The sequence below is a fragment of the Streptopelia decaocto genome (assembly GCF_964273445.1).
Source record: "Streptopelia decaocto genome assembly, chromosome: 2".
Lineage (NCBI taxonomy): Eukaryota > Metazoa > Chordata > Aves > Columbiformes > Columbidae > Streptopelia > Streptopelia decaocto.
This window is the reverse complement of record NC_138655.1, coordinates 64,293,857-64,315,456: the sequence shown is the minus strand read 5'-3', so window position 1 is coordinate 64,315,456 and position 21,600 is coordinate 64,293,857. Positions and strand designations below refer to the sequence as shown.

The 21,600-nt window shown below is 39.2% G+C and overlaps 1 protein-coding gene across 5 annotated transcripts; it reads right to left on the bottom strand.

Annotated features, from left to right (window-relative positions):
* Positions 1–3,721: 3,721 nt before the first annotated feature.
* Positions 3,722–15,304, bottom strand: MSANTD3 (Myb/SANT DNA binding domain containing 3). Of its 5 annotated transcripts, none has more exons than XM_082044892.1 (4): positions 15,220–15,304; positions 14,428–14,598; positions 9,122–9,567; positions 3,722–7,782 (listed from the first exon to the last, which is right to left on the bottom strand). In XM_082044892.1, the coding sequence occupies exons 3-4, from the start codon at positions 9,534–9,536 to the stop codon at positions 7,373–7,375; spliced, it is 825 nt and encodes a 274-aa protein (XP_081901018.1). In that variant the 5' UTR covers positions 9,537–9,567; positions 14,428–14,598; positions 15,220–15,304; the 3' UTR covers positions 3,722–7,372. The 5 variants fall into 5 exon arrangements, with proteins under 5 accessions (XP_081901018.1, XP_081901019.1, XP_081901022.1 ...); XM_082044893.1 differs by lacking the exon at positions 15,220–15,304 and adding an exon at positions 14,842–14,852; XM_082044896.1 differs by lacking the exon at positions 15,220–15,304 and having other exon boundaries at positions 9,122–9,170; positions 9,264–9,567; positions 14,428–14,745.
* Positions 15,305–21,600: the final 6,296 nt, after the last annotated feature.

Below are 21,600 nucleotides of genomic sequence, written 5' to 3'. Positions count from 1 at the left end.
AATGCTATCAGCCACCAACAGAGCGCAACATAAAGCCCAGTCTGGCCTCTGAGCCCTCAGGCAAGCCAATAATTGAAAGGAAACAAGTGCATTTTGGAAACTACTGTTGCTTTATTTGGCAAGGACTTGTAATTTCACCTCATTTTAGATGGAAAGTTGGAGATAAGGCAATATTTGGATTGGATGTTGTTGTTCCTTAAGCAGAGGTTGAACCTCTTTATTAAGTCAGCACTGATAACTTCCAGCCTGCCAAAATTTCTGCCCCAGTTTAAATACCAAATCCATCACATCACCTCCTTACTTTGCACTTTTCAGACTCTCAGTATGTGAGAGCATTTACAAGATATTTTTCAGATAAATGGGATTTATCATGTGTGTGTCAATTCAGACTTCATACAGTCCATAGGGTTGATATTCAAAAGTTGTAAAGCCACCGTGGTTCACTGGGTTGAAGGAGAGTTCTGTGGGAACGCACAGGTGTTGAATGGAACAGAATAATTTTTAGCAAAGCCTCAGTAAGAGTATCAGGTCAAAATTTCAAAACTCCGTAATTAAACAGAAGCAGGAGGTTATTTTTCGCTGCATTACACTGTACAGAATGCATGGCAGGAATTCGTATGGGTGATTCAGCTGGTCCATTTGTGGCTTAATATTATACATCATTTCAGGGTATAATGATAAGGGAAGGGACTTTTATGTGACCAAGTAATGGACAGAGCTTGAGCAGCTTATGTCACCTCATTAATGCTGTATAAACAATAAATTACTATTAAATTGGTGTATAATGCCAGTTTCAGATTCACAGCTGTCCAAGAACAGCCTCTTATATCTGAGAATAAATATCTGAAGACTTGTGGAATACAATCAATCTCAAGTTGTGTTGAATATAAACCTACTTCTGCTCTCTTGCCAAACAGATTTGATTAATGAGGTGCTCTAACATTTGGTCAGAAACTGAAGCACACAACTATTCTGCAGCTGAACTGAATAACAAAAGGGAAACCAACAATTTCAATCCACATTTGAAAAAAAAAAAAAACCCACATAAATTAAATAAGGACTATCTAAAAAAATCTTGCTTTATTTCTGTTACATTAGAGAGTTATTTCCCTCTATATATGTAGTGTAACTTTTTATCTAGCCAGCCTTTCATCAGGAAGGCAACAGATTGTTTCTAGCTATTTTGACTGCTTAATATTTTTCCCCTTTTGTTTTTGTCCTGCGGCTGTTTTGACAGATTGGGAAATCTAGACTAGGATGAATTAGAAGATTTGGCAAAAATATTTAAAATATTTCTTGATTCTTATTGTTAAAGAGGTTAAAGACCATCCAGTGAGATGCACCCAACATGCCCTCAACAGTTTTATAACCTACAGCCATGTGGTGGACCTTTTCCTTTTCCTTTTCTTTTTCCTTTTCCTTTTCCTTTTCCTTGCCTATGCCATTTGGCAGTCTAGATGCTGGACAAATTTCACATGCCTTTCCACAGTGTGTAGGATGTGTGTCTGGATAATGCAGTCACAGAAAACTGTCCAACTTCAGTTTAGTCAAGAGTGAGGTCTAATAACTCTAGTGGGATTCCTACCTGACATGGTTACTTTTCTTATTGTCAGGCACTTGGAGCTGTGAATGGTACGATGGAGATGTCCAGAGCCTCAAAGGAAACAGTGAGCAGGGAAGGTGAAGACCGTGCAGGGGATTTGTTCAACATACGTGACAGCGTTACCTCTTAGGACAGCCAAGAGCTGTCTTCACTTCTGACTGGCCTTGAAAACCACACCAGCCCTTTTATTTTTGTCTTTGCAAGTTTTTAATTTGTTCAGGGTTATTAACATGACTGATGATGTGGGATGCTTAACCCTTTCACCACCAGAACAGTAAAATATTCAGAGCCACAGCTAGTACTTTTCTATTTTATTGCTCTTGTTTTAGGTCCAGGAATCTGTCCACGCTTCTATGTGCACTTTCTTTACATATAAGGGAATCAATCTGGTTTATGCAATCCCATGACCAAAAAAAAAATTAAAAAAATTAAAAAATATCTATGAAGTAAAATACCTTGTAAATCAGCACCACAGAAGTTAATCTGTGATAACTGAAACAGAGATCACTGCTTGCTTTCACTGTAAAAATATATTATCCTATTCTTATAGATGCCAAAACAAAAAGTTCTTTCTTTTTCTCAAATGTACAGAGAATTCTTCTGTAGCGCTTTCAAAATTATATTGACAGTCGCTGCATATTATCCTATCATCTTGTTACTTGATTTATTTTATTAGCCTAAATGTATTAATTTTAGTACACAGTAGTACTTACTTTGTACGGAAATGTTTCTGAGTATCTAACTAGAGACAAAGTTCAGGAACAGTGATGATGTGAGTTTACAGTCAGCTGCTTTGAGAAGAAACAGAAAAATAATATGAAAAGACAGGCAATTATCTAATAAAAATAACTAAGATGCATCAGTTTTTTTATAAATATAGCTTCCAACAAGCTAGCTCTAAATATGAAATCACAGGACTACTTGTAAAGGATTTTACTTGCGTGGAAAAAATACATTTAAAATGTTATTTTAAGATTGACATGTAATTCCCCTACTCTCAAAGTAACAATAGATAAATGTGTAGCTGTTTATTGTTTCAATGTCATTATGAGAAAAATACCTGAAAATACGATATTGCACGGATGTGTGGTTGTATGGACCATAACCACAGAAATTCAGAATGAAACTGGAAGCATTGTAATGCAAGTGAGGAAGAAGGAGGACAGATCATAAAAGCCACTTTAACTACAACCAGCAGAAAAATGTCTGCAAAAGATCATTGAAAACATCTACGTAATCATAAAAATCCTTGGGAGACCGTTAAAATTTGGTATTGGAAACACACAAAGATAAACAACCATTGAACAGAAGTCAAGACTACATTCTCAGCTGCACTAGATGAGCTATTACTCTGAAAAGGGCAGCACTGACCCACCCTTCCTTCCTCTGGTCACAGGGCTACAACGGGACTACCTCAGCCCCGTGGTCTGAGTGCTCAGCTGTACCTGCTCTGTAAGGAGCAGTGTCTCTGGGCACTGGCTGCTCAGCAGGACTGTGTCCTTCAGCCCTGGCTAAACACGTCTCTGCAGTGTAGGAAGGCGCATCACAGAGAAGATCTGTGGTAAGTAGCAAGATCCCTTGCTCCTGTGATAGAGTGGGCTGTTGAAGGAAGTAGTGTAGTGCATTGCAGGATGCGTTATTTGTCAAGGTAAGAGTCTCGAGGAAATATCTATGAAAATCTTCCACTGACACTCTTCCACTACCTAGAAAGAAGGAACTTTGTTACGAAGAAACCCCAGACCTAACATATGCAGAACCCCAAGGATTTATGAAGAATCGGTACCGCTTATTCAGCTTCAGCATCCTGCATTAGCTCTGTTCCTGATTAATGACTTTGTAGTCATAGAAAAAATAATTTTGGTTGGAAGAGACCCTCAGGATTATAGAGTTCAACCATAACCTAACTCTAGCACTAAACCATGTCCATAAGAACCTCATCTAAATGCCTTTGAACACCTCCAGGGATGATGACTCCACCACTTCCCTGAACAGCCTGTTACCATAGACTGTCCTCTCAGAACTACGGGGAGCTGGAATGAAGAAAGTGCTCTTCTCTATACAGCCCTTTCTCTACACTAATCTCTCTTCAAAAACCTCTGGTATGTTCCGAGCCTGTGCACAGAACCCAGAGTGCTTGGGCAGCTGTGTAGAAAAGGCATACTAAACATGCTTTCTGTGGAAGGGGAAGATGATGACTGTGAGAAGCACCTAGTTCATGGTCAGTTGTTGTGACAATAGACAATCTGGGCAAGAGAAAGGAAAGAGCAAACCACATAATTCTGGGTGGAATTCCCTGCTCATATTGCTGGTTGAAAAATTAAAGGGGAACACAGACATAAGGAAGAAACAGAGAAGAACAAAACAATAAATAAAGATTATATCAAATAACAAACTTGATGATATTGAAGAAGAGACAGCACTTGAAGGCAGGCTAGTGTCATTTTTGTGAGTGTAAAGGAGTTCACCACATTTTAGCTAGAAGGTCATAGAACATAAGAACATAGAGGCTGAGAACAATGGCCACAACATGGCTAGTGTGTATTTTTTCTTTTGAGGCAGGGATCATTTTACCCAGAATATCTTTTGATTTCATTCTTGCCAACAACTTGTAGAACAAATCCAGAGAAAAGTGCGTATGTTGTTCTTCTTAAAATACTGCTGTATTTTATCTATGAAAAAAAAACTTGTGAAAATAACCTACGTAGCTCGGCCAAATGATTAACAGGAAAACACAATTATGTGAAAGTATCTGAATGATGTAAGCTAGAAGACAGGGAGAGGAAGAAATGGACATACTGCTTGAGATGCCTATATTAAATAGAAACGTCAAAAAAAAGAAAAGCTAAACCATATCAGCAGAATAAATAATTAAAAAGATTTCCACATTTCTCAAGTAATTTAAACTCCATAAAGCCGTTAGCTGGAGAAGTCAAAGCCTGGCAAGGAGACACATTACTTCATCTTGTTGATCTTTTACGTTGTTCTGTGTCTATCACACAACCTTACAGCAACCAACCGTCAGCGATAGATGGGAAAGCAACAGCCTGTGTCACCAGTAAGGCATCTATTACCTGTATCACAAAAGCATCTTGTATCTTTTGTGTTAGGTGTGACATTCCCATTCTTCCTCTACTGATCATTCTTTCTTTCACATCTTCATCCTGGCTTTTTCTAATTTTTCACCTGCAACTTTCTTTCTTTTAAATAGAACCTGAATTAAGACTCCTTTGTTCAGCCTAAGAACTGTAACTTTTCATTTCAGGACAAGTATATATACCAAAATGCAAGGCATTTCTCACTTAGTGCAGTCCAAAACCATGAATATTTTAAATGACCTTTTAATATAAAAATAAAAAAAAATCTTTCACAAGCAATAGTATAATTTTCAGGAGTCAAAACTATCCTTGTCTCACATATCACAAGATTCTCCCTGGGCTATTTAATTCTTTCTCACAGGGCTATCTAGAACTGGATTGTCTCTCCATTCTTGCTCTCTTCACAGTGCTGAAATTGTCTCCATCCGTCACCTTTTGACACCTTAACGTACATGGTTTCAATTTCATAGTTTCAAATTACTTTCACTTAGAAGCAGTGTGGAAGCAATCCCATCACTGGTTAAGAGAAATGTCTTTCCTACCTTTTTTTCTGGATGGTGCCTGAACAATCTTCATAACTGCTCAAATAACTGACTCATCTTGCGGACCACAGAATACAACCTCAGAACAAAAAGGTTCTTACTCCTGTTTACTTCTTTCTTTTGCCTCTACTTCTATTATACATCATTGTCCTACTGTCCAATAGTGTTTCCATTCAGCAGACAAAAAAAGCGTCCTTAAAGATATCCTTCTTTGGAAGTCCTGTGCTTCCTTTACACAGCCAATTTGTAAGAAAACTGAGTTTGCTGTCAAAAAGATCTGTCTTCAGATTTCATACATGGCCTACTTTTGATCTAGCAGCAGCTCTGCAAATTTTTTTTCTCTCTGTCATGTAAAATAAGTTGCAATAAATCACCCCCATTGTGATTGCTGGTGTTAGCACATTGAATGTATGTACCACAGCGTTAACCACAGTGAGTACTGTGGTTGATAATGGCAGTGCTTGCAGAGATGAATTATCAGCAGGGAAAGCAGTTCAAGAAACAGAAACACACACAAAAAAAGAAAACAAAAATCCAAAGGAAAACCGAAAGAAACTCACACTACCAGAAAGAACATCCAGGGAAGAGATGGGCGAGTAACTGGGAATGTATGTTTTGTAACATACCCTGATTTGAATATGTTGCTCACCGTATGGACGTGCCCTCGTGAATCATGATCTGAAAATACTTTATTGAACAATGGGATACTCAGGTTTTTCCCTGAAACTTTATGTTTTTTTCATTTTTCTCACTGGTACAAGCGATGGTTGTACACCTTCCTGTAAAACAGGTTTTCACACTCCAGAAGTTCTTACGAATCTTCATGGAGTGCTGTATTTCACATTTTCTTAAGCCTTGTGCCACTAGACTAAATAATTGCCTGGGGAAGGATTTTTATTTATTTATTTATTTATTTATTTATTTATTTTTGTGCTTTCCTACCATCTACTATTCTGGGTCCCCAAACTTTGTGGGGACCTTCATGTGAACGCTTTACTACAAATCATGTCCATTACCCCTCACTGACAGCAAAGGCGAGAAACACACCATCAGAACCTGCAGGATGGAACAAAACATAACAGTGCTCCAAGACAGGAATGATTCCCTTGAACTGCTTCCCATCCTACATGAAGGTAAAAGAGGAAGCATCTGAGTCTTCTTGCAGCTCAGGAGAGGCTGAAATACTCCAGCTATGCCATAAAGTATTGCACGGGGGGAAAGAGGGAGACTTTGCCAATGGACTGGATGGCTTGTGACATCTTAAGAGCTTTATGAATTATTAAAAAGCTCTTCCCCTTAGAACGGCTCCAGGTGAACAGCACATAGCACTGGCAGCAGCATGCATCCCTCCTATTTTCGTATTCTATTTGGATATGAGATGGGCCTGGAAAAGAGAGGACAAGCACAGTGGCTTTTGAGGAAAAAGTCCCTTTCTTTCCAACTTCTTAAGGGTCAAGGTTCAAACAACCGGAGGCCAAATCCACAACTGTTCTCTCAATCAGCCAGTGAGCTGGAAAGTATTACTGTTCTTCACAAGTAAAGGGCACAGTTACTACAGTGGTCCTTTTGCTATTTTCTTCATTTTTACATCTTCTATGAAGAATAAGTTATGAACTATATTAACCACAGACAAGCTGGTTTGGTTTTGTTTTGTTTTCTAAGCCCCAGCATAACTATCCAACCAATACCTGTCAATCACTTTTTGTCTCAATAGCAGAGAGCAACACAGAGCCATGCCTTCATCTGGGAAATTATAGATTGGAAGAGATAGAAATAAAAATAAATACTATAACCTCATGTTTAAAGCTGTTAAGTTCTCTTAAGAACATCCAATGTAAGAATACCCAGAGTACCTTAAATTTCACAGGTATTTTGAGAGGGAAAAATCTGTTCACATTTTAGAACACTGTGCATGTCTAAAAGTTAAACAAATCAGAACTACCTACAAATGAACAATAAGGTTTTCCCCTTGGTGGACTCTGCGTCTGTTTCCCTAAATGTTAAGAGTCAAAGTGTGTTCACTTATCAGCCAGGTACTGATCCTGTCACTGTACATTCACATTAGAAAACCTTTCCAGTGCACGTTACTCATAAATGTGCTCAATCAGACTGACTCTCTGCCCCTTTATGTTCTATGGTGAATTAGGAAAGGGCCTGTTAAAGGATGATACAGGCCATTCTTTTGTGATGGTCTGCAGTTTTCTCTCCCAATACATTTTCTTTTTATTTAGCACTTCCATTTTTATTCTGTGTTCCTCTTCAGCCATCTCACACTCTCTTTCTATTTGCTGTATTTTTGCCACATGAACTTCATTCATTTGGATTAACTGCAGTTGCAAAATTGACATTTGCTGATGATGTTCTTCTTCATGCATCTTTTTTAGAGCACTTTCCTGAGATGCTTTACTTCTGTAGTTCTTATCTGCTGCTATTCTGACATCAGAACACGAAGGCTCAGGTTGAGAGGTACCTTCACATACTGGGAAATGTACCAGTTCTTTCTCTTCATCACAGAGTTCTCTATTTGAGACAACAAATGACTCTGCAAAACATAAGAGGAAAAAGTATTATAGCATTCCATTATTCTCCCTCAAGAAACATGAACTTGTGATAATGCTGTTATTGGTGTACAGATCTGAAACTTCTGCTTCTGTACCATAGTACAGAAGCCACTACATAACGCAGTTCTGTTACAGATTATGACAGACATAATGGTCTGAACTGAAACACTTTGAGTTCTGTTGATAGACCTCCATGGCTATAACAGGAGCTCAGAATACTAAAGAGCACACAGACATTTATAAGCGGACACTTAAATTTATGTGGCTGAGCCTGGAGTTGAACCTTAATGCAGCTGCTCAAGCCAAATTCACATGTGACTTCCAATATTTTTACAAAAGATCTGAGTCTCAGGTGAAGAGCTGCAACAACATTAATACCAAGAGACTGAGGGAATACTAGGAAGACTACTGTTTATTCCTTCGTTATTGCTACTGTATATGCTGTAAGTGCAGTGGTATGTTTTTTGGGGAAAAATCACACTACTCTAACTTTGAGAAGGTTCTACCAATTCTACTGAAATAAGAGAAACTACTCATGGAATAAAATAGTAACTGCTGCAAATAAGGGTCTCAAAATACATTTATTTACGAATCATGATTACTACTTATGTTGAATACAATTATGAACAAGACATTGTAAGAATGTTATCTAACAATGTAGTTACTGTTGTCATTTGAGCAAGGACACTCTTCTATTTGCAATCCTGATATTACAAAATTTGCAAGAAGATGCTGTAGCCACCCTCCCTCTGTGGTTTTGGATTACTCCTTCTGTGTATGCTTGTCAAACAAAGAAGAATGTGGTGCTCAACTTTTTCAAAAAGGCCATTCTCCAGTATGGACTGTGGTGTGAAATGTGGCTCTACATACTCTTTTTAGTCCTTCTTGAAAACAAAGGAGGGAAGACCTACAGGGAACTCTTGCAGCAGGCAATTGTGTATCAATTTGCTGGTGGTGGCTTTTTTTTTTTTTTTTTAAAAGTGCTCAGACAACCTTTTCCCAACAAAACACTATTTTATAAAGGATCAAATTATCCTAGGGACAGTCCTCTGGAAAGCCAGCATGATAGCTGCTGTGATGCTTGCCACAAAGTAGCAGATATGTCAAAAACTGATGAAAAAAAATTGAGCAAAACATCAGTTTAACTCCTGGGGGCCTAAGGAAATACAATAGGGAGTCTTGTAATATCATAGCTCTGAAATTACTTTTCTATAACCAGCAGTCACAGCTAAGTGGAGAGATTTAGACTGCTGGATGAGAATCACTGGTAAAATCACATACAAAACAATTCCACTTGCATCATTACAGCAACATTTATACCTTGACTAGAAGCATCAGGCTGATATTCAGGATCTTCTTCTGGTGGGCTCTGCAAAAAGTACATTTGCTCAGGCATTATGCTGGCAATCTTCTCTTTCCCTATGATGTGGGTATTTATAAGCGGACTAATACTTCTTTTTACCTTCTCCCGCCTTTCATGTGCCATTATCTTTTTTGTCCGTGCCTTGATATTTTCCCAGCATTTCTTTAACTGTTTGAAGTCTCGCAGTGATACACTGGGCTGTGAATTATATTCATGAGCTAGTGCTTGCCAGGTACGTTGTTTCAGAGCAATAGTTCTTGCATCGCTCTTTTTACATTCAAGCACGTATTTGTATTTTTCAACTAATGCAAGCAGCACACTCTTCTCCACTTCCGAGAAGTATTTAGCAGGCTTTATTATTTCGTTTTGCATTTTCTAATGTTTCTCCAGGAAGCCAAAAATCCTATGAAAACAATGATGAAAGAAAAAAGAAAATCACAAATTACAACTGGGTACAGTATCAGGGAACTGTGTTTCACCAAATAACTCCTAAGCATAGCTACTGATTCTAACACATTTTCATACTTCGTGAGTAGTTCTACAGCATATATTGGAACATCCAGGTAAGATGTAATAAAATTACATCCTGTTTCCTACTGCGACTTCAGTGGCTACACAGTTACAGAAGCATGCCATAAGGAGGAGAAGCTTCAATTTGTTACAATTCGCCTTGATACAAAATACTTAGGATTCAATTTACTTAGTCACTTGTTTTTAATAACCTACTTTCCTATTCCTCATACTTTGTGTCACCCAGGGAGTTTTCAAAGCCCCGAACTCTGGAGCAAGTCCCTAAACGCAGCCCTTCACAGCTTCAGGTTTAAGTCTAAAGCCACTTCCAGCAGGTTTGGGTTTTGTTTGGTACACGAAAGACCCTTTTCTGTCCTTGCTGACTGTGTATAACTAATATCTCTCCTCCATCTGCAATATTTGAAAGTTGTGTCAGAAATGATAGTTAGAAGTTCTCTTTTTAAAGAGTTCTGTTGGGTTGGTTCTACTCCCTGCTCAGGCCTCGTTGACTTGACATCCAATAGGCAGCAGGATCCTAACCAGTATTACAATAGTGAGAAGAAGCAAAGGTTGCAAGAAAATATGAATTACAGAGACCACTCTGAAGGTACAGGTTCTTCGCTCTTTACTGCTGACTCTGTGTGTGCAGCACTCTTCTTTGCACTCATGCTGCTGGTCACTCCCAGAAGTCAATGACCAGGCTAAAAAAAGAGTTTTGGACTCACCCAATATGGCCACTTCTACACACTTACACCATGTTAACAACTATTCTCAAGCCTAGGACTTACATACGCAATAGGGGGGGGGTAGATTACTTTTAGATTTTGTGCAGAAATTTCTGGATGATTAAGCAGAAAAAGGGGGAGCAATGGTGTCTCAGCTTACATTTCTTCTGGTTTTAATAATAAAACAGAGATGAAACATATACAATATGACGCTTGGTTCATATTCCTAACAGTCTAGGACTCTCACAAAATGAATTTTCTAGTATTTTGCCCATTGTTTCCTTCTTCCCTCATAATATTTCTGGAAGATGCAATAGATGCCACCATCAGATTTGCTCTTTTCAATATTTTTTCCTTAATTCCACTGCACTAGCACTCTTTTCGTGCCTTCTTTGTAATTTTTTCCTCCAAATGTCTTAGTACTTACATTTATCCTCACCTCTTTCAGTTAAGACAACTACTTATATTTACAAAGAAAGCTATCAAACAAGCTAACACCAAAATAAGAAATCAACTCTGACATACGAACAGGAGCTTTCTCAAGAAGCCCATGAAATACGACAAAACCCAGCAAAACAACAGAGTCAAAGACTAGAGGAAGCAGTAGAACTAAGCCTAGAATAGCAAAACTGAAACAAAGTGAACTGAAATAAGTAATAGTCTAAGTTAAATGTGTTAAGTCAGCAGCAGTAGATATGTTGTACCCCTGCTGAAAAAGAGGCAACAAACACTCCGTTTGTACTTCGTGTCACTGCTCAACTGGGCAATCACTGGGCATGTACGGATTGGGCAGCCAGCACCGTGGCTCTTGGCTAGTTACAATTCTGCTGTCTTTTCCTGAATGCTGGTGTCATAAGGACATGGGAGAGGTAGGGGTTTTGCAGCAGATGGGATTTAGGGGACAAAGGGAAAGATCCATAGGAAACCTGACTTTATTAGTTCTGCTGCTTGCAGAACAGCTTGTCTATTTTGCAGGAAAGACAAAGGTGGAAGAAGAAAGAGAGCTGGGTGGCTGAGCATCAGGAAGACAGTTCCCTGATCCAGCATTTCCCCCATCACGCTGTATCAAGTTATTTATTACTCTCTGTGAAAACTTAAGTCACCCCAGCTGTTGGTGACAGGAATTCTTAAACACCTATAATCTCACAGAACAAGCTAAGTATATGTAAACAAACTTAAAAGTGTCACATACCAATCGTTATAATGTATAGGTCTAATAGACAGAAGAGAACATCTGCTTCAGAAGTTCCTTAAACAAAAAATAAATTATAAAACAAACAAACAAAAACCAAAAAGAAATGGACATCCTAACAAAGAGATACTGAAAACTAGCAACTTTGCTCCTTGAAACAGCTCTTGAAACATGTAAAATAAGAGACCTATAATGAAATGGACTCTACTAATCTATTTCACTTATGTACTTATTATACCATTTCAGACTATTGATCTGCTTTAGACAGGTGCTGAATTAAATTTTTAGGACTAAACACTTCAGCCTTTCTTAGCCTCTATTTCACCAAGGAACAGGATGAAAAGCAGTCCCCACCAGCAAGTCATAAGGTCCAATAGCTTGTGACCCTGAAAAAATAGGATCGGAGCCTCTGGGTGATCAGAAATAGCTGATTCTGCCTTCCACTGATGCACATAAATCTTATTTCTAGCTTTGAAAAGGTGCAAGAGTCTCAGACCAAAAATAATGTCATGCTTGTGTGTAGAAAATCCCTTTAACTAGAAAACCAATGGATTTTCATGAACTTCAGAGACTTAAGTTCAAAAAGTTAAGCCATGATACAGAGACCTCTGGATTTCAGGTGCTAAATATTTAGCTACACAGACTGACAGAGATCAACTGATATTAGTAAATATTTAAAACATTTCCAAATATGACTTCATATCTATTAACAACCTACGTACTAGGATAATAACAGCTCATCTTTCATGGATGGAGCCACAGCAAAACTTCAAGTATCACTTTCCTAACACTCTATCATTTATTACTATTATTTTTACTGTGGTAGCATCTGAGATCCCCAGTTATAAGCCCCAATACTGTACACTTAAGAATGGAAACGTAGGTCCTACTTTGAAAACACAATATATGTCTTCCCTTCCCCCATACATATTCCCAACTGTTTTTTCCTACACATACGCACTGTGCTTGTGTCCTTTGCATGAAAAAGCTGGGATTATGATCTAGGACACATAAAAGAACTCAAGAACTCATGAAAGCACTTTAATGCACTTACTACATGGAAGATAAGAGTTCTTGAAGATTCTTTTCAAGCTCTTACACGCTTAGCCTGCTTGCTTCAATATATTAAAGCCCATTTTCAATTAGGTGAACAAAAAGCACTCTGAGATGTCAGAGAACTTAGAATACTGAGAAGTTGCAGTAAACCACCACCATATATTTATATTCAACTCCTTTGCTTTATGCATATCAATCATGTCCTGGCAGCCCACTGATTCCTCCGCAGAATATGAGAAAGGACTCTCACAAGCCCAAACAATTTCCATTTTGAGGCTAAAAGATCCTTCCAGGACATATGCCCAGGATATAATTTAGCATGTAGCAATCTGTGCTGAAATTGAAGTAGTTTACTGTGTATAGTTGATAGAGTAAAAAGGATTGATTTGGGAATGTGTAGGCACATGAGGACAGTTGCACAGTGAATTTAAAGAAACAAAGAATGGAGGGCTTCTCCCACTGTTACAGGAGCCCAGGCTCTAAGACATGCAGTAATGAAGTACTTTATCCTAAGTATCTTCTCCTGGCATGGCTCAATTCATAACTTGTCTTAAAACAAATCAGTCTCCTAAATGCTTGTCGTGTCACACAAACCTTTATCTCTTTAAAATAATAATAATAAAAAAAATCTCCCAGCTTCTTATTTTTACTTTGAAATGTTGTGTGGTTTTCTTCTTTTAAAGACTATAAGGGGTATGCTGTGATCTGCTGGAAGAATATCTTGCAAAAGAATTACACAAGTGAAAAAGTGTACATGTTCATAAATATATATATATATGTATTATTTTGCTTGCATACACCTAAAGATACACCCAAACTCCAACCAGTTGCAAGGAATCCCATTTAAAAAAAATAAAATAAAAATCAATCACTTCAGATTGGTATGTATGAGCATTTTCAGTCCCCCCAATATTTTTTTTAGGCATAAGAAAAATGCAAAGAGCAGGTTATGATGGTAACCCAAATGTTAAGGTTACACTAACCAAACACAAAGAAAATAGTTTGCTAGCAAACTGTGGTCACTTACGATGTGAAAAAAAAAAAAAAATTAATTTACCAATGCCAAAAGTATTACTAACAGAAATAGTTAAGGATTGAAAAAAAAAAGACAAAATTGGACTGAAAAACAGAGCAAATTTATTTATCCAACTTATATTGCAGATGAATTAGCAGCATTGGAATTAAATCAATCCTGCCCTTTTCATACAGTGTTTGACGGTGAAAGAAAGGTATGGAATGCAATGACCCAAACTGGCCATAACAACAGGTTTACATTTCATTTGAATGACAGAACCAGCAGCAAACAGTGTCCTTCTTCCTCAAATGCTGGGTTTTCCTCACAGAGCTTCCAGGCCTGACCCTGTCTACCTCGAGACTTGAAATCTCTAGGTTATTAGGTGCATATTACAAATATGAATGAGATTTGTATGTAAATCGTGTTGCATACAGATTAAAAAACACCTTTTGGGTGTTTTAATACAAATCTATAGTTATCACGGATCATCCAGCAAATGAACAAAATAGACTATTAGTAAAAATTCACGGTACTTTGCCTAAATTTCTCCTGGCAAATTTTATATACATACGCACGTAAATGTATTTAAAAATATATAATATTACATTATTTAGACACACACATAGATATATTTTAAGCGGGTCATCCCGCTACCTATGGAGGACATCCAAAGCAGTTTGTGCAAAGAAAGGTAATGGACGCAGGTTGTTATTTCAAACGATTGTCTGAAATTCATCAATAAACAGGCATAAACCGGAATCCTACCAGACTCTCCCGCACCCGAACTTCTCAAACATCAACTCGAGCTTGCTTTTAATTTCCTCGCTAGCTCCTCTTCTGCTTGAACGAGAAAGGAGAGAGCAGGTCCCGGCTCGACAAAAGGCGGCCGCTCCACCCAGGGCGGGCATACAGGCTGCGGCGCGGATCCGGGGACATCTGCCGCGGCGGGAGGAACGGCGGGCGGTCACGCTTGTCACCCAGCGCCCCGGAGACCGCGCTCCGCGGGGCCGGCGGGGACAAGCCCACCCTGCGGCTCCCTGGTGGCTCCCTCCTCGTAACAAAGCGCCGCCGAGAGCCGTCGCCGGCTGCCTCGCCTTCCCCTCCCCTTCCCTCCCCTCCCCTCTCCTCTCCTCTCCTCCCCCCGCACCCGCGCTGGGCGGCCGGGCCTGCCTCCCTCACCTCCTCGCCGGCAGGTCGCTGCTTCAGCTCCCCGCAAACCCCGCGCTGGATTTCCGCCTCTCCGCAGCACGGGCGGGGCGGCAACCGTCCTCTCCCCACGGGAGGCCCGGGCGGCGAGGAGGAGCCGTCCCGAGGGACCCCGAGCACTCCGGGTGCGGGGTGTGTATGTGTGTGAGGGGGGGCTGTTCTGGGGAGCGAACACCCAGCGGCCGCCGGGAAGGAGGTGGGCAGGGCCGTCTGCACCTGGGGCAGGCCGAGCTCCGGGGCCGCCCGTCGCTAGCGCAGCGCCCCGCATGCCCCCAGCCCGGGACGGGAACCCCCCGGCACCACCCGCCCCAGGCCCGGTGCAACGGGAGCAAACGCCAGCTCGGGCTTTACCTCCGATAGCACCCGGCGGAACCACACGCGTGTGCGCCAGCGCCCCCAGCGGCGGCTGGGCGAGCAGCGGGCCCTTGGATGCCGCGCCGTTCCGCCGCCGCGCCCCGTCTCCTCCCGCCGACGTGGAGCTGCTGCCCCTCGCCACCGTACAGTCCCCCAGGCCCCCGCGACGCAGTTCCTGCCAGCGGCAGCCCTGCGGTTTCCCCGGCTCCTTGCGGGAACAAGTGTCCGTCCCCTCCCCGGCAGGGCTGGAAGTGTCGGCAAGACCACTGTCCCTCGGCGGGCGGCCCGGGGCCGACTCACTTTATGGGCGCCTTTGTTCGTGTGTGGTTTGCAGCTTGCTCCTCCCCACCCCTCCGCGGTCCGGAGTGGGACAAACCCCCATCGTGTTGTTGATAAGCGCACACTCCGGGCTCTGCGCGCCTGGTGGCTGTTGCATGTCGTCTGTCCCAGCCCATGCGTGCATTGCAAGCCCAGGAAAGAAGGCGGGAAGCTTGAAATAGTTCGGATTAGTTTGGTTTTCGAGATGCGTGTAGTCTGCTGCTTTTGTGCTTCCACTATAGTCGGCGCTGGTGAGGTCCCACCTTGAATCCTGTGTTCAGCTTTGAGCCCCTCGTCATAAGAAGGACATTGAAATACTAGAGAGAGTTCAGAGAAGGGCAACGAAGCTGGTGAGGGGTCTGGAGCACAAGTCTGATGAGGAGCGGCTGAGGGAACTGGGGCTGTTTAGCCTGGAGAAAAGGAGGCTGAGGGGAGACCTGAGCGCTGCCTGCAACTACCTGAAAGGAGGTTGTAGCATGGAGGAGGTTGGTCTCTTCTCCCAAGTACCAAGTGATAGGACAAGGGGAATGGCTCAGGTTGTGCCAGGGGAGGTTTAGATTGGATACTAGGAAAAAAATCTTCACAGAAAGGGTTGTCGGGCATTGGAACAGGCTGACCATGGAAGTGGTGGAGTCACCATCCCCGGAGGTGTTTAAAAGTCATTTAAACGAGGTTCTTAGGGACATGGTTTAGTGCTAGACTTAGGTAATGGTTGGACTCGATGATCCTGAGGGTCTTTTCCAACTGAAATGATTCTATGATTCTAAACTCTTGGGGAAGAATTGTTCCTTTCCACGCTGTGCTTTGCTCTCAAGTTAAAAATGTGATCATTCGCCTGGAGATTTAAAGGTTGAATGTAAGTGAAGATGGGGCACAAAGTAAAATTGGAATACGCATGACCCTTAAATAGGTGGATCAAGAATATGAATGATTTTGTGAAGCTAAAATAATAGTTTGCAATCTTTTTGCGATTTGCTTAGAGTTTTCTTATCATCTAAAGATCCAATATGGGCCCTGAGGCTGAGATAAATAAGCAAGTAAACCCTTTCTACTGCAATGTAAGTATTCCTTACTGAAAATTGGAACTAAAACAAAATAATTTTATTAGAACAAAGTTGGACTAAACCAACTTTTAAATTCATTTTTTAATTTTTTCTACTGTGCAATAATGATAAATAGCACTGGAATTGAACTTTTTTTGCTGTCTTTGTCATGTTTGACTTGGATTTGTGTCAGGAACCAACTTATGAAAATGAATTATTTTAATAATATTTTGTTTCTAAATAAAGGCATTATTTTAAAGTGGAAGATTAAAATGCAGCTCCTGTTCAGAAAAAAAAAAAAAAAGAAATCCTAATATATCTGGTTCTCAGGGTTATTATTATTGTTTTTAAGGATCTTTGTTTCTTTAGAGGAGGAGAAAATATTTAGACTACCTTTGTCTATTCACATGAATTTAAACCTGATCTGCTCCTGTTCTGAACCTGCCCAGGCATAAACCGGCTGTGACTGAAAAACTTCGTATGCATGTGAGAGAGGCAAGTTCCAAACTGATGAGGGCAAGTGTCTTGGTCTGGATGGAGCGCTGAGAACTGGACCATCTTTGACAGGTGCACTGGCTGGTTACAATTATGCTGTGTCTCTAGTTCAGCCCTAGGAGTTCATGAGGAAGATCTGGGATCTGTCTTTACTTATCCATGAAAAAAACTGCTATGAGGTAGCTGCAGGGTTCTGGAGACATCTGGAATTTTTATGTGATGTGGAGATTCCTTTTCATTTACTCTATTTGGGTGGTCTTGGAGCCTCCTAAAGAAAAGTTTTAAAAGCTGCTTTAGTTTGTAGGAATAGTACTTTTGTAGAATTTACATATACTGATATTTTGATAGCAGATTTGTTTTGATATCATATCAATGATTTTTTAAATTGTTTTATGTGCAATGATAGAAATACTTCTCTTCAACCTAGATTTGCAAAATCTGGTGTGCTTCTGCATTAAACTTGCAGACTCACTTCCTTGGCTTCAAACACAAGACTGTAAGATCAGTTTTTGAATGCACCTTTTGCCAGATTTTATAGATTCATTTTGCAATAGAATACGGGTTTAAAATATATTTTTAATGTCATTTTAAAATGTGCAATTTCAGATACTTAGCTAGTTTTGTTGCTTTACTATTTTATTTACTGGAATAATATAGAACTTAGTTTTTTATGTTAGTCCTATCAGAGACTGTTGTTACAACTTTCTATCTCATATTCTAAATTAGTAAAAACAATACATGAGAATATATGGCTGTTAATAAATGCAAAGTGGAATTACTTAAATCAGAGAGAGTCTAGGAAAAAAGATGTATGCCTTTTTCAAGTTTCATGTAATTATCTACTCACCTGAGCTGCTCTGTGGTGTTAGTGTTAATCTAACTTATTTTATAAATAATAAAATGTTTGCATTTCATTTTTTGAATCTTAAGTGTCTGTCTTTCTTCTTTGTTGGTTGATGACTTGGTAACTTAGGTTGAAAAAGCACTGAAAGCTCATGGCATTGGTAAGTGCAAGATTTTTCACTTTTTACTGTGTTCTATACATGCACCTTTCTCCCTCCCCCAATGTTGCTGCTTATGAAAAAACAAGACTTTCTCAAGACCTGTGCTTTAAGACCTGTCTTGTGTTCTTTAATGACATAATTATTTAATCCTACAGAAATCCATCAATAGTATGAGCAAGAGGTATACAAAGTTTATTAAAAGCACTAGCCACAATAATACAAATCATCTCCATTAAAGTTTTGAGAAACTTTAAAGAATTAAAGACCTTACAGACCTTCAAGATTCAGAATATATTTTAAAAAACAATGCTCATTAAATCAGGTAGAAATACTTTTTTTCTGTATGTACTTTACATTTGTTTTTTTTTAAAAGAGCATATTAAAATATCTTAATTAGCTGAAACAAAGTATTTTTCATTGGTTTAATATATTATTAAACCTTCCACAGGTCTTTATGGACCGGTCTAGTTCCAGAAGGAATGAAGGTCTAACTGTTCATAATTGTTTTCCTACTTCTGTTTCATGATGCACCAAAATGTACTTACAGGTTTCTATGGGACGCTGCTCCTAGAATTTGGTTGGAAAGTTGTGGCCCGAGCTAGACATAGTATTGTACCTACTCAATCCAGGAATTTTCGTATGGATTGCAAAGGAAATTTAAGTGATTTAATACTTAGCAGCTGGATGCTGCTGAACTGGATGCCCTGAAATTATTTGGTGCCCTGAAATGTTTAGAGGTGAATTGGTAGACAGTGGTTTTATTTATTTCTATTTTTTTTTAAGGATTGGTTAATCACTTAAAAATTTGACAGGTTCTAGTGACCAGAATATCATTAGTGTTATTAGAGTCTTTGTAGACTTATCTTCTTAACACTTTACTTCTTTTACTCTTCTGACCTCTTACTTAAGTTCATTTCAGAAAGGTGGTGGTAATGCAGCCAGTATTAAGCAACATCTGATTGGCAGGGAAGATCTGGCAGCTTCATCAGTTATCAACACAATAAAGTTTGTAACTTAAATACTCAATAAAAGTTTTCATGAAGATTATCTCTGCAATCAAAGCAAATGTACAGTAGTATAGGTTGAAGCCTTGTGACTCCCACCTTCTATATAGGGTTTATTGTAAGCCATACGCTCAACTTCTTCACAATATCTGATGTTTCAGTAAGAGATTACTTGCAACAGGAGAATAACAGGGTTGAGAAGCATCCAAGAGATGAAAAAATTCAAATTTGCCCTTAGCTGGTGTTTCAAGCACCGCTAGCAATTGATTTATTTATGTATTTCCATGTAGTAAAATCCTGAGCTTTCTGAATTTCTGAAATCTTATTTTTGTTTTCTTATAGTGAGTGCATTAAGCCCCTGTTCAAGGAATAGCAATTTGCTTCCTTCACGTGCTCTGCATTCCACTCCCAAAGACACAGTCTCATCTCATACAGATGTCTTTCTCACTCTCTGGGTTCCTCAGTGCCAGATCACATTATGTGATTGTCTTACCTTTCTTAAAGTTTTGCAGCTCCAGCTGTATCACATGCCATATGTAGATAGAAAAATATATCTGACGGGGGAGGGGATAGCTGCAGATCTTTTGAAAAAGACAGCAAGGTTATGGGCGGTGTCACGTACCCTGGCAGGCAGCGTGTGGCCTGGCAGTTTAAGCACCTCAAGTTCAGTGGATTTAAACTGAATTCCTGTGATGTATTTTGATTAAAGTAGGCCCGAAATTTACTAAATGAAGCTGTGTTCATCACAGAATAAAAGATACTTGTACTGTAGTGAATCAGTCAGTCTTTTCCCTAGTTGCGGGTTTTCTGTATAAACTAAGTTACAGCCATAATTACTTACAATTTAAGCCGCTGTTTAATAATTTAATTTTGTGATGTGTGGTTGAACCCATATTGTGTGCTAACTGGTCGTTTGATTAGTCTTCCTTTCTGCCTGCTTCCTTGGATTGCCTGAAATTAATTATGTTATTGTCTGGTCTAAGCATTTTTTGTCCATTTTTTGCCAAAAGGAGCTCACAGCACATTCAAAACTAAACATAAATTCTTTTTATCATGTCAACAAAAGCTCAAAGGTGTGGGGTTTTTTTAATTTGTTATCATACCAAATTGGTTTCTCTACTTAGAATTTTATTTCTGCTTCTGGTTTTGTTTGGATTTTTTTTTCAGTTAAAACAGCAAGTGGCTCAGGGGAGCAAGTGAAAACACCTATAAAACTTCCTGATTATGGTAAGAATGTTTAATAATAATTAAAAAAAAAAAAAAAGTTGAAGAAATAAAATGTTTTCAAGTACAGTGTGACAAGTGATGTCTAGACCTTAGCAGGTCATTGGAAATTCATATCTGTTCACTGTATTTTCCACCTGAAGTAATATTTTGTAATCATACTTAATATTTGCAAACAAAATACTATACAAAGAGTAAAAATAGGTTTGGAGGGATAATGTTTTTCAATAACTGACTTAATTTGTGATGTCGGGCTATGTATGTGCAGGGATTCACTTAAGTGTGAATTTCTCAGCATATTTTCTCTAGGCCAAAGGTTAAACTCAGGAATTTGTTTCCTTTTTGAGGATTTTTGTGATGTGGCTTGAGACCATGAAGACTGATTGATAGGTGAATGGTGTGGGATTACATAAAATCGATTTTCTCTTACAGTGCAAACTGAGCCAGAGGGGTTTGTTTCATGGACAGACCTTGGAATAACAGCTTAACACGTGTAAAGATTCAGAACCTGCAGCTGGTGAGGGCTTTTAATATTGTAATTGCTTGTGTGATGTTCACCTTTAAGGAGTGATTATTATTTTATTTTAAATGTAAAATTAGGTAACGTGTAATAAAATCTCCCTATGTTTACACTGAGTACCCAATAGTATGGTAAGAAAGTGACCAATAGTGACAAAATCATTGGGTTTGGCCTGGAATATTGTTTGATTAGGGTAGACACCACATATTGAGAATATTCTCTAGAAAAAATGTAAGGTGATATAACAGAAATGAAGTTTGACTTAGATGATCATTACTCTTTTTTTGCAGTTTAACTGCCCATCCTGTGAAGGGGAGAGTGGAGTGGACAGGAAAAATAACTACAGGGGCATATATTAAGATACATTCCCATCTAAACAGTCACTAAAGAGGTGTTGCTATTATTTTTTTAGGCGATTTAAAAAAAAAAATTGTCAAGTCCTATGTGGTAAATATAAAGCATCTTAAAAAACAATCGGTTTTGTACCTTTGTTGTTGAGGAAGTTTAGACACCCAAAAGATAAAAAACCTGATGATTCTAAAAATCTTGATTCACATGTTTGGCATGCAGCAGTAATGATTTCCTTGAATGTCGCTTTTGTAACTAGCACTGGTTATTTGTTTCAGCAAACAGCAAATTTCCTAACTTTTTTTGTTATCAATACAGGACTTAATTATATAATTGAATACCAATCAAAAGCCAATTTCTCTTTTCTCTATGAATGTCAACTGTGCCACTGTAAAACAGGACTGAGTAACATGGCCATGCAT